The 14,848-nt window shown below is 41.6% G+C and overlaps 1 protein-coding gene across 2 annotated transcripts in view; it reads left to right on the plus strand.

Annotated features, from left to right (window-relative positions):
- The window catches only part of LOC117828900 (ATP-binding cassette sub-family D member 3-like), a 36,715-nt gene extending 22,425 nt beyond the window's left edge, over positions 1-14,290 (plus strand). For both annotated transcript variants that reach the window (XM_034706301.1, XM_034706300.1), the window contains exons 11-23: positions 527-596; positions 839-936; positions 1,200-1,291; positions 2,741-2,832; positions 2,932-3,004; positions 3,083-3,146; positions 4,720-4,797; positions 4,906-4,971; positions 5,761-5,850; positions 5,932-6,051; positions 6,137-6,241; positions 8,103-8,159; positions 12,010-14,290. In XM_034706301.1, coding sequence (XP_034562192.1) covers positions 527-596; positions 839-936; positions 1,200-1,291; positions 2,741-2,832; positions 2,932-3,004; positions 3,083-3,146; positions 4,720-4,797; positions 4,906-4,971; positions 5,761-5,850; positions 5,932-6,051; positions 6,137-6,241; positions 8,103-8,159; positions 12,010-12,087 — 1,083 coding nt within the window. In that variant the 3' untranslated portion in view covers positions 12,088-14,290. The remainder of the gene's footprint in view (positions 1-526; positions 597-838; positions 937-1,199; positions 1,292-2,740; positions 2,833-2,931; positions 3,005-3,082; positions 3,147-4,719; positions 4,798-4,905; positions 4,972-5,760; positions 5,851-5,931; positions 6,052-6,136; positions 6,242-8,102; positions 8,160-12,009) is intronic.
- Positions 14,291-14,848: the final 558 nt, after the last annotated feature.

The following is a 14,848-nucleotide window of genomic DNA, read 5'->3' on the forward strand; positions in this document are numbered from 1 at the left end:
TCTGATTTAGAAGAAACAGTGTCTGAAAACTGAAACCCACCCTTAAAAAAAACCTTTCTTTCTTTCTTTCTTTCTTTTATCAATGGAGCTGTTTTCTGATAGATTCTCAAATAAAATGCATTTACTTAAATCAAAAAGGATTTGTCTTAAATCAAGATTATCCATCTTCTACAAATCAGACCTCAGCTTGAAAAATGTCTGAAATGTTAAATAAACCTTGTTTCTTCTAAATTACAACTCAAAACAAGATCATTTCAAGATTGTTTGACTTAACAAGATATTTAAGATGTCTTAAAACAAATGTTACTTGTTAAGTTCATTTATCCTAAATCAAGTGGAAGAAGACATTTTGACTAAAAATGAGACAATTTCACTTGGTAAGATTTTGAGTTTTTTCAGTGTTGTGTTTGAAAAGGGATGAATATACAGAAGGGGTTGCTCAGTTTCATCCGACACTAAGTTTTTCAAGTCATCGTAACTCAAGGTTCCAACTTCAGAATGTGAACATGTGTATTTTGTCTTTCAGGCGGACCACTTGCATAACTTCATCTTTTTCCGCTTCTCCATGGGCTTTGTGGACAGCATAATCGCCAAGTGTTAGTGAAACATGTTTATTCTCATTGTTGACCATATTCAGGTCCCATCACTGCTTTTAATCATCTTTACAGTCATTGTATCCACTTTAATATTATTTCTCTATGTATTTGATCAAATTACTATAAAAATAATTCTCTTTTTTTTTTTCTAATATTGATTGAAAGAGATTAAGATTTCCATCTGAAACAGTTCTGTATGACTGCGTTCTTAGATTCTGTGTTTGTTTACATTCACCTTTCAGACATAGCCACAGTGGTGGGTTATCTGGTGGTCAGCCGTCCATTCCTAAACCTTTCACACCCCAGGCACCTGCAGAGCTCACACTCTGAGCTTCTGGAGGTCAGAGAACACACACACACACACACACACAAACACACACACACAGAAATCTTCTCCCTAAGAATTTCTATGTTTATACAAGATTTCTGCTTTGTTGTTTTTTAACAATTACAAGCGTATCCAGTGATCCCACCATAACATGAATGATATAACATAAATGGCGCCCTGGTACAAAAAGAAATACAGTAATACAATTATCCTCAACATAACTTGAGATGTTGTTTTCGAGCTGCATGTTTTAACTGATGTGTTTTGGTCTGCAGGACTACTACCAGAGCGGGAGGATGCTCCTGAGAATGTCCCAGGCCCTGGGCAGGATTGTACTGGCTGGCAGGGAGATGAGCCGCCTCTCAGGGTGAGTTTATAGAAAAATACATGAATCATGTATAAAGAAGGATTAAAGGTGCATTTGGACCAAGAGTTCTGGGGTCGTTGAGCCCCAGAACTACTTTCCCCTGAACTAAAAGGTTCCTGTGCCCCCATTGTTGTCTGTGTTTCAATCGTGGGCTGAAGTCCCGGGTAGATTGTGTAAATCAGGCCAGTGACGTATAGAGGAAAAAAAAGTAAATGCACTACACCACCAGACCAGTAGAGGGCAGTAAAACAAAGAGGAATGCCATTCATCACAGATGACACCATAGAAGCAGACGGACAGGCAGGTATCATTCTGAGCAACACAACAGTTAGCCTGTTAGCATGAAGAGACTCAGCTGGTCTGTTTTAGATGGTGCTATATTTCATCACAGATGGATTCACTGAATCAACACGTGAGAGGAGATAAGCGCGAGTAGCAAAGACGTTTCAACACGCCTTTAAAATCCTTTTGAACTCAAAAAGCCGTGGCAGAGATCGACCGGTGTTTTGGTTTAAACAGCGACCCTGTTAACTGGAGACTTTCAGCCGGATGCATCCCTCAAAAACATCTTTAGACGATCATTAAATATCTGATGAGGATATTTTGAAATCTTAATAAAAACTAAACTAGTTTGCATTCCCAGGAACTCCCTCTGTGTTTCAACAGCTGTGTAAACTCCACAAACACTGACACGTTCAGCTGAAGGTCTCCAGTTTACAGGGTCACTTTTAAAACCGGAACACCGGGAGAGACGCATTCACGGTGGGCTGAGAGAAGACTACTGTTACAAGCTGCTAAATCAAGAGAATCACAGCTTCTTCTTTTGAAAAGTACACACACATACAAAAAAGATAGAACAAATAAAAACTAATGAAAGAAAGAGAAATCAAGTGAATCACAGATGTGTGTGATGTTATTGTGGACAGAGGGAGGAATAAAAACACTGTGGTTAATCTACCAATCAGACATGTTCAGCATTGCAGGCCCTGTCCCCCTGAAGTCCCGGGACCTTTGAAACGTACTAACCCCCCTAGTAGGGGCTTTTTAGGGGGGAGATTATCTACCCCTGAAATAAATTTAGACCCTGGGTCCACCGGTAGAAACACACGCAGTTCAGGGGTAAAGTTCCCTGGTTGAAAAACGCCTTAAGAAACGGTTCTGCTGTATTAGTCTTTGCCTCTAGATGTCTGAATGTCCTGATAGTTTGAGGTTTTAGCCCGGTCTCTCTGAAGCCTTTTTAAGAGTTGTTGTGGGTCATTTACTTTACATCTTAGGATAGAAGGAGAGAGACACTTGAGACTCGTGAGGTCTTTGGGGTTGGGTTGTTAGTGGCAGCCTTCACAAAGCTGGAGCAGGCGGCTCTCATCCTCTCACTAAGAAGACAGAGTGGATCAATTCTAAACATGTCAGCTGTTGATCTGAGACCTTGCTTTTTCATGTTCCACACAGATTCACTTCTCGAATCACTGAACTGATGAAAGTCCTGAAGGAGCTGAACTCTGGCAAATATGAGCGCACCATGGTGTCCCATCAGGAGAAAGGTACACACGAGTCCTGAATGAAAGTGATCTCTGACCACAGCACGGTCTCTGTGAACCTGAACCCCTGAACTGATGTTGAGTTTGTTCCATTCTCCAAAGAATCAGACGATGCAGAGAGAGTCATCCTGGTGCCTGGAGGGGGTCAGATTATCAACCAAGATAACATCATCAAGTAGGTCTTCTCTTTACAATCACATGAACTGGAGCTCTGTGTTACTGTTCTGTTCATCATCTCTCCTCCACTCTGCAGGTTTGACCGCACTCCTCTAGCAACTCCCAACGGAGACATACTGATCAAAGACCTCACGTTTGAGGTAAGGCTCGTTTCTACTGACTGAACTGAAGATGTTGAGAGAGTTAAAAGCATGAGTCTGTTAGGGGTGTAACAATTCTTTTTAACAACGATTCGATTCGTATCATGATTCATGGTTGTTGATACGATTAAAGGACGATATTGGTTCATTTAGAACGATCAGATCTGAAACGATTCAGTGACTTAAAATCCATTCAGTAACTTTTTAACCAAAAATACAACCAGTGTGACTGTGAAATAAATCCCTTGATACTGGACAGTCCTAGAGTCCTGTTGTTGTTGTTGTGATGTTTTTGGCCCGAGCCGAGTTTTGTCCTAGTCTCTGTCTAAACATGCTGGAGAGGCCTGAGGCTTCTGCAGAGCTGATGTTACCTTGATGAACGCTGCAAGAGGTGCCTGGACGGCTAACGTTGTGTGAAACCCCATGGCGCCTTAGTAGGTGGTTGGATAGATTTGTGGTGTTGCCGTGGTAACTTTACTTGACCTTTACATATCCTACAAACAGCGAGCGACTTATTTAGAACATCTCTGTCTTTGTAAAAGCCAAAGTGTTTCCACACGCTGGACCACAATGGTGGCTTGATCATTTCTGTCTCGCCGGCTTCTCCTCTTCCATCCGCCATGCTATCTTTTGTTGTCTGCTGGCGCGTGGCGATGATGTCACAGACAGGCAGCCTGAATTGATTAACGTTTAACGTTTTCATCATTAAAAGTGTAAAAAAAACCACAACTACCAAACAGAGAAAAGCTCTTGCGTTCTCTTCCCTATTGGCACGACGGTTGATATTGCTGAACTGGAAGAACGCTGCTCCACCCACCCACACTCATCTTGTCCGTAATATAATGTCTAGTCTTCAGTTGGAAAAGATCCGATACAGTGTAAATGGCGCCCTCCAGAACTTCCATAGCACTTGGGATGGTTTTATGAACTTTGTCAAGGATCTTGATGGGCTGCAGTTGGACTGACTAACATCCAGCAGATTTGGTACACTGTTGAAATACTTTGACTGGCAACACTTAACCTATGTGTGCAACTGGAGCCCCCCCCCCCCCCCCGTGTGTGTGTGTGTGTATGTGTTTTTGTTGTGTTTGCTTTTGTTATTTTTTTCTAACTTTTTAAGGTTTCTGTTGTTGGTTTAGTGGTGCCTGGTACGTTCCACCAGCACCCTTGATGTTCCTTTCTAGGCTAATTTTGACTATATTATATTTGTGTCTATATTTAACATCTTATCCTCGATTTTTATGAATGTATGTCCATGTAAAATCAATAAAAATATATTTAAAAAAAAAAAAAGTGTAAAAAAAATACATCCATATAAAGTCTGCCGTGCTGAAATCCAATGTGTTATTTCCTAGTATGGATACAATCGATGTATTACCTTTTAAAACGATGTTAGATCCATATATGTCGTCTGGAAGGCCAACTTGCCGAGCACAGATCGATGTAGTCGGATAATAGGAATATAAATCGATACATCGATGTAGTAGATGAATCTTTACACCCCTAGAGTCTGCACTTGTTCAAGTGAAGCATCTCTGTCATATGTTCCAACATGTGTCTTGTCCTTCTGAAGGTGAGGTCTGGCACTAACGTCCTGGTGTGTGGACCAAACGGCTGTGGGAAGAGCTCTCTGTTCAGAGCCCTGGGAGAGGTGAGAGTGGATCAATGAAAAGATGTAGTTTGTGTGCTGTGCTGGACATATGATGTAAATGTGACTCATGGTTGGTTTATTAAGCCTTTCTAATTGTTCTGTTTGAAGCTGTGGCCTCTGTTTGGAGGATCCCTGACCAAACCTGACAGAGGGAAGCTGTTCTACGTTCCACAGGTAAAGATCCCTCTGAGGCCATGCCTTTTATTTCATCTCTGAAAGCAGAACTCCCTTTGCTTTGTTCCACCTGCAGCTTAGGCAGAAACTTTGTTCCCTCCTGAGTATCCAGCCGGGCAGAGTATAATGCTTCAGCAGAGGCAGACCTGGATTCATAGAGCTGAGCTGAGACAGAGTTTGAGTCAGGAGAGCTGTAATAAAGAAACAAAATACATCCCTTTAAAAAGCATTACAGTAAGAATAATGAGACAATGAACTTAGATGTAAGTAATGTACTGTGTTATTAGCAAAGTGTCTTCAAGGCATGAATGAGTTTATCATTTAAGTGAACAAAGTAGGCCATTAGAAACTTGATACTGCTGCCAGTAACATTTACAATGATGCCAACATATCTGTGTGATCCAGTATCTCCTGATTCCTTCCCCTCAGCTAAATCAATCAATCAATCAATCAATCAATCAATCAATCAATCAATCAATCAATCAATCAATCAATCAACCAATCAACCAATCAACCAATCAATAAATTAATCATCAATCAATCAATCAATCAATCAATCACATTTATTCATGTCTCTGAATAATCTTTCTGCTTTTTGTCAAGATGGAATTTTTAAGATTTAGATTCAGTTTCTATATTTATTGTCCTTACTGTCTTGTTGAGTACCGGTGTTCCAGTCACCATGTCAAATACCATGAGTGTAGGAGCTCACTTTGCAATATTCTTGAATCTTGGAGTGGTTGAAAATGTACTTAATTAACCCCCCTTATAAAATGTTTGTTTCTCCAGAGACCCTACATGACTCTGGGCTCTCTGAGGGACCAGGTCATTTACCCTGACACCTTTGAACAGCAAAGAAAAAAAGGGATCTCCGATCAGGTGGGTCACATCTCTCCACAACGCTGTTTGCTTTCATATCAATCTGCCTGTGTTTGTTTCTAAACCCTCTTCTGTGTCCAGGTATTAAAGGATTACCTGGACAACGTTCAGCTAGGTCACATCCTGGACAGGGAGGGCAGCTGGGACTCAGTCCAGGACTGGATGGATGTTCTCAGTGGAGGAGAGAAGCAACGGATGGCTGTAAGGATGCTCTTACTTTTTGAGATGTTTAGGAAAGGTATCTGAGATGTTTTCTAATAACGGGTGTATCTGTGTTTGTCCGTAGATGGCAAGACTATTCTACCACAAGCCCCAGTTTGCCATTCTTGATGAGTGCACCAGTGCAGTGAGCGTGGATGTGGAGGATTTCATCTACAGCCACTGTAGAACGGTACAACTACTACACACCTCATACACACATTGAGTAAATCAGTTACACACTCAGTGTAATTTAATGCTGCTTCAGATAAACCATCTGTCAGTGAGCGAGGAGAAAGAAGTGACACATTAACCGTCCTGTGAAGGGTTCAGACTTTTTAAAGGTTTGATGATGATCTGCTGTCTGCTCTGACTTTACTGCAGACAGCAGATTGTTGTTGCTTCACTCACAGCTTGGAAAGTCCAGAGTACCGGCAGAGAGGTTAGGCAGTCTACATCCTGGTACATACTTCTGTGTTGACCCTACGCGGCAGTGACTACCGCACCACATGTGCATTGACTCGTCCGTGTCACACAGCAATACTCTGCTGAAACACTTGAGGGCAGTGTGTTCTCTGATAGTCGGGTCGCCTGTTTTAGGCCCCGCTACCATCTCTGTTTCCTTTACCACAGAGATTCAGAACTTCTTATGTTAATTTACTGCAGATACATGTTGTTGTTTATCATACAGATATGATTACAGAGATTAAATGTGCAGCCGATGTGCAACGATTCCAGAAGTTCTGTAAATGCAGGAAAGAAGATGCTGTTGAGCCGACCAATCACAGGGCTTGCGGTCTGTTGTTTGACACGTTATTACAGTTTAGCCTGGTTTCAATCAATCAATCAATCTTTATTTGTAGAGCCCCAATCACAACAATTATTATCTCAAGACTCTTTTACAAACAGAGCAGGTCTAGACCACTCTATGTGAAATCATGAACAGAGACCCAACACCAAGACAGGATAAGACTCAGTCTGACCCCACCTTAATCCACCATGAGCATTGCACCTCACAGTATTTAGCTAGTTACAGCAGAGAGGACAAACTTCCTTTAACAGGCGGAAACCTCGAGCAGAACCAGACTCATGTTAGACAGCCATCTGCCTCGACGAGTTGGGTCTGGAAAGAGGGATAGAGGAGAATAAGAGAGAGAGGGAGCGGTGATAGTGATGAGACGAGTAGTAGTAGCGGTTGCCACTGGAGTCCAGCACGTCAGTATCAGCTGGAGTCTGGAACGTCCACAGCTGGAGGACGTCTACGGCAGCTCAGAGGAACCTACGAGACAAGGGAGCTCAGGGACTCCAGAAAGGTCTATGGTTAGTAACTTTAATGGGACAGGTAGAACAAGGGCCCTGATTGGCTGGTTGCAGCCACCTAAAGAACATGACAACATACAATAATAAGAGCTCAAGTTCTTTGACACATGTTCACTTTGAGACATACTGCTACCATCAGTGACACCAGGTCACTGACATTTCTTCTTCATCATAGGAGGCCAGTGCCTCACATTCAGTCTGCATCACTAAACCAGAATGACCCGCTCGTCTCTGACCGAAAGAGGAGGAGAAAGAAACTTCTGTTCACAAACTCTGTGTAACACAGTGTAGAAAAAATACTCAACATAATGAACACAGGTACCAAGAACAACAGTTAGTGTCCCAGCTGCTGTCACTGTGTGTGATTCTGTTTATTCAGCTGCTGAAGATTGCTCGTCATCCAGGTGGAGGTCCTTAAGGCATACTCAGTCATTAACTGGCGTTATGTTGCTTCACTGGTATCTAGTAATTAAATGTATTACAATGATAATGATGTTTACTGGTAATATAATCTAAAGGAAGCAGACTCCCTACAAGCTTCTGACTAAGCTCAGACTGATGCCTTAGTGTACACAGAGATTTATCATAAACATGTAACATCAGTCTGGTAACTGAGACTTAAAACCAGAACAATGTGGTTTCTTTAACGCCAGTGAATAGTTCCAGTGTGTCATGAAGTTAGGGTCAGTGATGTCAAAGAACAAGGTAAAGTTGCTGTTCTCTTGAATCCACAGGTTGGCATCACTTTGTTCACTGTGTCCCACAGAAAGTCTCTCTGGAAGCACCACGAGGTAAGGACTACACGCCTCTGTTACACTCTGACATTACTGCAGCCACCGAACGACTGTTTCACTGCACTGTGTTTCCATCCTGCTGTTTCCTTCACTTACAGGGTCAGCTTTAAGTTATAAGTGGAGCTTAATGCATTGTTAAATTTACAGGGTAAAAATAACACCAGCCCTCTCACCCTGTGATTCTCAAGGGATCACTTTGCCCTGGGACCTCTAACTATCGGTAATCATTCCAGAGGATGTCAGTGTTTTAGTCCATGTGAAACTACCATGTCTGTAACTAGGGGAGTGAAAATGCCTCAGAAGATGTTCCAACCATATTTGGAGACACACAGAGTTCCCCTGATGATTTAAAAATGATAATAATTTTATTTGTGGAGCACTTTTCCAAAACCAAGTTACAAAGTGCTTCACATGGGCAGCAAAATAAAAGAGGCAGATCATAAAAACACACAAGTCAAGATAAAGAAATAAAACATATTTTAAAAGACATACAATTCCCCTAAAAGAACTCTAAAGGAATACAATTATTTTAGAATAGGTTTCTTAAGCCTGTTAAAATAAAATTCAGATAAACTCCGGGAGGGCTCTGCGATGATATTATGTGTTAAGAAGGGATTTAGAAGAGCTCACTGACTCAGCAGACCTGATCTCCTCGGGCAGAAGATCCAGAGTGTTGGACCCCTCACTGCGAACGCCCTGTCCCAATATGAATCCAGTCTGAATATAGTCATCTCAGTTGGGGAGGTAATATTCTTCTGAGAAGGTCTCTGTGTCTTTTTCAATGATGGAGGCACGCTGGGCTTTCTAAACTAAGGTGTGGAGGGCACTGATGGTTTTTCAACACAGCATGGAGTCTCTCTTTCCCCCTGTGTTAATCAGTCCATATAAAGAGTTTATGGATCCATAAAACTAACAGCTGTTCCTCAGTCACACACAGGATATTATTAGATAAGCTTCCATGCATTAATACAGAATACTTCAATTCATTCATGAAACCTTTCAGTGTAAAGTGTTGGATCACAGCCTCAGTCTTCTCTGTTTATAGATGCACATATGTTTATAGGCATCAATCAATCTTTATCTATATATCACCAAATCACAACAAATTTTCTCCTCAGACTCTTTACAAACGGAGCAGGTCTAGACTGTACTCTATGTTGTAAGACCCAACATCAAGACAGGATCAGATCCAGTCCCATCTTACAGACTTACGGACTCAGTCTGATCTCATCTTAATCCACCATGAGCAGAGCACTTTGCAGCATTTAGCAAGTTACAGTGGCAAGGACAAACTTCCTTTTACAGGCAGAAACCTCCAGCAGGACCAGACTCATGTTAGACACACATCTGCTGAGACCGTGTTGGAGAGAGGGATAGAGGGAGATGAAGAGAGAGAGAGAGATGATGGTGGGGAGACGGATAGTAGTAGTTGTAGCAGCTGGAGTCTGTCATGTCCTCAGCAGCAGAGATCCAGAGGAACCTACGAAACAAGGGAGCTCAGAGACTCCAGAAAGGTCTATGGTTAGTAACATATATTCAGAGCTTCAGTCCAATAAGCGTTTTATACGGCTGGTGTTAATGTGATAGTGTCCCGTAAACTCTGCTGCAGACCTGCTCACTGACAGAGCAGACTCAGATCCATGAAACATCCAGATATGGGTGAGTGATCAGATGGAGGCTCTGCAGCGTGCTGTAAGGAACATACTCTCTCTTTCTGTGTCGTGATGACAACAGTATCAATATCTCTGATTAGGGATGTAAGGATACATTCAACCCAGGATTCGATTTGAGTCTCGATTTTTGGTTCACGATACGATTCACTCACGATTCTCTAACGATTTTCAAGAAAACTGGATTGAACTTAAAATTTAAATAACTATTATTTTATTTCAGTTCTCAGATATGGACAGTTGGGATATATATTTGTTCTCTTATATTTCTTTGTAAACAAAGTCATCCTTTTTCATTTTGAAGGTGTGTTGTAACTCAAATTAAACCACTGCACACTTTTTTTCAGCACCTTCAAAAAAAACTAAAAATCACTGTACAAAAATACCTTGATGGAAAATTTCAGAGCAATTCTAGAGAAATGGAAAGTGAACGATTCCCAAATGAAAGTATTAAATATTAAAACAGATAAGGTGAATCTCTTTAAATTAAGGATGTAAATTTCAAGTATTTTCTGTGATTGATCTTTGGAAATGTTAACGATCAATTATCATTTAATCATTAAAAAAACATTTTCCATGTCAGAAATAATGACAGATATGTTTTTCCCCCTAAATCAAATGTTCCTTCCTGACACAGTGTATATTACTGACAGTATTAAACAGCTACAGATCATATTGAGGTGTTCAACATGTTAACACTCTGAATATCAACGTGAGGAGCAGGCTTATAAATAATCTCTGTGGACTCATGGTCACAGAGTGAAGACTCAGACTACAACATGTGGATTTACTGCAACAGGACAACTGAACAGGATCAGATTTCAGTTTTCTGTCTACTCGTACTTACTGAGGAAAATAATCATGTGAACGTGGTCAGGTGTCAGCCGGGAGCACAACCAGGTCAGAATCAGTCCGGCGGTGGAGAAACAAAGCGCTCATGGAGACCTGTCACTCAGCTGCAGCCCCCAGCTGAGCGTCTCCACTGTGATCAACACCTTCAGTCAGCTGATCCTGAAACATGCTTTAAAGTTAAAACACCTCCACTCAGAGAGTGACGAGAGAGCAGACAAGAGACTTCATGATGTTTAACAAGCGGAGTATAACACAGATAGAACCTTCTACTGTTTAAAAATAATATCCAGACACAAATATTGTTGAATGGATTTTAATCCACCCTTATTTGAATCCATTTTTTACCGTCTTGCAATATATCCTTACACTCCCTATCACTGATAGTTGAAAATAAAGCAGGAAGAGCTGTGGATTAAGTTTAATAAAAACGGCTTCATTGTGTGGTAGCTTTCACATTTTGTATGACACAGTCATAACCTTTATACCACATGTTATTACATAGTAGTTTGTGGATGTGGATGTCTTCCTCTGTAGAAGAAAGTGCGGCAGGCTGCATGCTGTGGACTGTGATGCTGCCTTCAGAGACGGGGTTGTTCTCGTGCTGCACCTCAGCGGTTTCAAAAATGTCCGAAAAATCAAGTCCATTTCAGACTTCATTTATCCAGTGTGAATGCTCCACACCAAACACTGACGTCAGGGCATGATACACAAACGTGCAGAGGTCCCAGGTCATACCCGCCCCCTGCCAATAGTACTTAAGTCACTCATAACACCTGAAGCAGAGAATGGTATCTCATGTCTCATCAGTTATGATGAACAAGTTGAAAAGTGTGGTTAATGAAACTAGTTCAACTAATGAGAAGTTCTAGAAGAGTTTTAAAAGAAGAGTCACATGTGAAGAGTCACATGTGAAGAGTCACATGTGAAGAGTCACATGTGAAGAGTCACATGTGAAGAGTCACATGTGAAGAGCGCCCTTCCCTGACAGCGCCCTCCTCTCCTGGGAGAGAAGGATGAGTTATCAGCAGACTCCTTTGTTTCTCCATGATCATCTTATGTTTCTCTACTCTACGTGTTGCTGAATGCTGGAACAATGAGCCGAACCTCTCTTTGAATGTTTACATGTTATTTCCTCTCTTTATAATGTAAGTTCATACTTCCCATGTTCGCCTGCCCGTACCAGACACCTCAAAGCAGCACTGAAGCTTTGGTTGTGTGGTAGGGTTTATTGTGTAGATCTGTATGCATTGTGTTAAGGAGTGTGTGTTTTATGAGTTCTCTCCTTCCTCATATCTGCTTGTATGTTTTTTTTTTTCCTCCTCAAGTATTACCTCCACATGGACGGACGAGGAAACTATGAGTTCAAACCCATCACTGAGGAGACGGTGGAGTTCGGCTCATAACTGACTGCTGATGTTGGCCAGAATCCACTGCTCTGATAAACCCAGTCCTTCAATTCTACGCACTCAAGTCAGAAGTTATAGCTTAACTAGAAATTAATGTTTTAATTATTTGTGAATCTTTTACTTGATTCCTTTTTCACAATGATGTTCATTAATTTGTTGAGTGTGCTTATACAAGTTGTATAAACCATTCAATTCATAAAGCCAATCCCTTGATTTGTCTTTCACATTCAAAGGATGTTTGAGTGAAGGCCAGATGATTCTAATCTTTAGTGCACACGCACCGAGAGCTAACAGTGTAATAAAGGTCAGACTGTAGACAACATGTAGGTACGGGGTTCTCTGAGGCAGAATGTTCCATGATAAACTGTGCACAGAGAATGATAATGAAGTATGCATGCACTGAAGAGGTGCACTCACACAGGCTCTGATCCTGCCAGCCCGAGAGGTTCAACTTAGGTCATCTGACAGAAGCTATAAGCAGCCCAGACTGTTCTCAGACTGTTCTCAGACTGTTCTGTTCTCAGACTGTTCTCAGACTGTTCTCAGACTGTTCTCAGACTGTTCTCAGGCTGTTCTCAGGCTGTTCTCAGGCTGTCCTCAGACTGTTCTCAGGCTGTTCTCAGGCTGTTCTCAGGCTGTTCTCAGGCTGTTCTCAGGCTGTTCTCAGGCTGTTCTCAGGCTGTTCTCAGGCTGTTCTCAGGCCGTTCTCAGGCTGTTCTCAGACTGTGTGCAGACTGTTCTCAGACTGTTCTCAGGCTGTTCTCAGACTGTCCTCAGACTGTCCTCAGGCTGTTCTCAGACTGTTCTCAGACTGTTCTCAGGCTGTTCTCAGGCTGTTCTCAGACTGTTCTCAGACTGTTCTCAGACTGTTCTCAGGCTGGTCTCAGACTGTTCTCAGACTGTTCTCAGGCTGTTCTCAGGCTGTTCTCAGACTGTTCTCAGACTGTTCTCAGGCTGTTCTCAGACTGTTCTCAGACTGTTCTCAGGCTGTTCTCAGACTGTTCTCAGACTGTTCTCAGGCTGTTCTCAGGCTGTTCTCAGACTGTTCTCAGACTGTTCTCAGGCTGGTCTCAGGCTGTTCTCAGACTGTTCTCAGACTGTCCTCAGGCTGTTCTCAGGCTGTTCTCAGACTGTTCTCAGGCTGTTCTCAGACTGTTCTATTCTATGATTGTGAATAGTGTGGATCAGACGGAGGAACACGTATGTAGACTGTTAAGTGAATCCTGTAACATGTGTAGCATGTGTTTGTGTTTGGATGGAATCAGAACATGAACCCGTCTCCTGAGTGATATTTGGTGAGGCCGCGCTGAAGAAGCTTTTCTTTCTGTTGTAAACATGCATTGCCCCATCATGTCTGGATATATCATGTGTAAACTACTATGCGCTACTTTATGTAATCCCTCCAGAGTAAAATCATAGCCTGTATGATACATGGATGTAGTCTCTGTGGCTCCACCCATTGTTTCCTGAAGCAGAGATGTGAAGCCTCTTGTCAGCAGTTGCCATATTGAAATGCTGACTCAACCTAACTTTCAGCCCAAACGAGGCAGAGAGGCTGAGCTGAGGCGGGCCTTTAGCCTTCTCGCTAACAGCTACAGTGTGCCTACCTCTCAGTCACGCCAGCCACGCCCCTAATTATGTGAATCCTGTAACTGTAATATCTTCAAATCTAATGTTTATAATAAATTCACTCCCGTACAGTGTGTGTCCATAGAGAAAGCAGCTCTTCAGATTTAAATCCTATTTGAAGTGCTGCTGCTAACTGATGTCTGTATCTGTTATATTAGCCCAACAAGCTAGCACTAGCTTACTTTATTGTGCTTCCAAAATGAGTGGTGGAAAGTAACAGGCTAGCACGACTGCACATGTTTGACGTAGCCTCTTGTGTTCTACTACAGTTAATCTCAAAGGAACATTTTTACTGTTGACTCCACTCAATTTAGAGACATTCTTCAATTTGATTACTAGCACATTTTCAGATTCATACTATTTTGCAAAGTACAACAAATGATGATATTTGTGAGTTTATCTTTGTGGGCTGCTCGGTGAATTCACCTGGCGATATGTAAATAGATGATGAGGTTTATAGAACTTGATTTAATGAAGCTCCAGCGTTATCGGCTGCAGCAAACACAAACAATGAGATGGACACTGATAAATCAGAGATTAATAATGATGTCATAAATATCCTGAAAAAGGCCTTTCTGTATAATATGTTATTTTTTGCATGTGGTTATCAAAGTTTCAGTTTGATGCTTCAGTCATTTTCAGTCATGTTAAACTAGTGGGGATGTTTCTGCACTGTGGTAGTCTGCTGAGGATCTGAATAATAACTCCACGCTTCTTTTTGGTATCAAACTAAAGTCCTCTCTTCTTCTTCTGTAATCTCAAAACACTCCAAACAGTTTGATCTGCATTCAATAACTAAATACACAGATCTCTTACTTCTATAGAGCAGGGGTTCCCAAACTTTTCAGTCCAGGACCCCCAAAATAACTGTACCCATGCTGCTACTTAGGTTTGTTAAACGTTACTTACAACCATGGGCAAGCACAAAACTAATCCAGAAACAGACATTAGAAACTGAAAGCCAAAATACCATCATTTTATTTCACATTTAACTAAAAAAGGTTGACAGGAAATTAATTCTTGGGGGCTTTAAAATGACCAAAATCAATTGAATCCAACACACTCATCAGGCCTGGTAGAAAATTTGAGATTCTTCTGGTCTCGCAAAAAAAATATCAAAAATGTGCTC

Source organism: Notolabrus celidotus, chromosome 17 (assembly GCF_009762535.1).
Source record: "Notolabrus celidotus isolate fNotCel1 chromosome 17, fNotCel1.pri, whole genome shotgun sequence".
Classification (NCBI taxonomy): domain Eukaryota; kingdom Metazoa; phylum Chordata; class Actinopteri; order Labriformes; family Labridae; genus Notolabrus; species Notolabrus celidotus.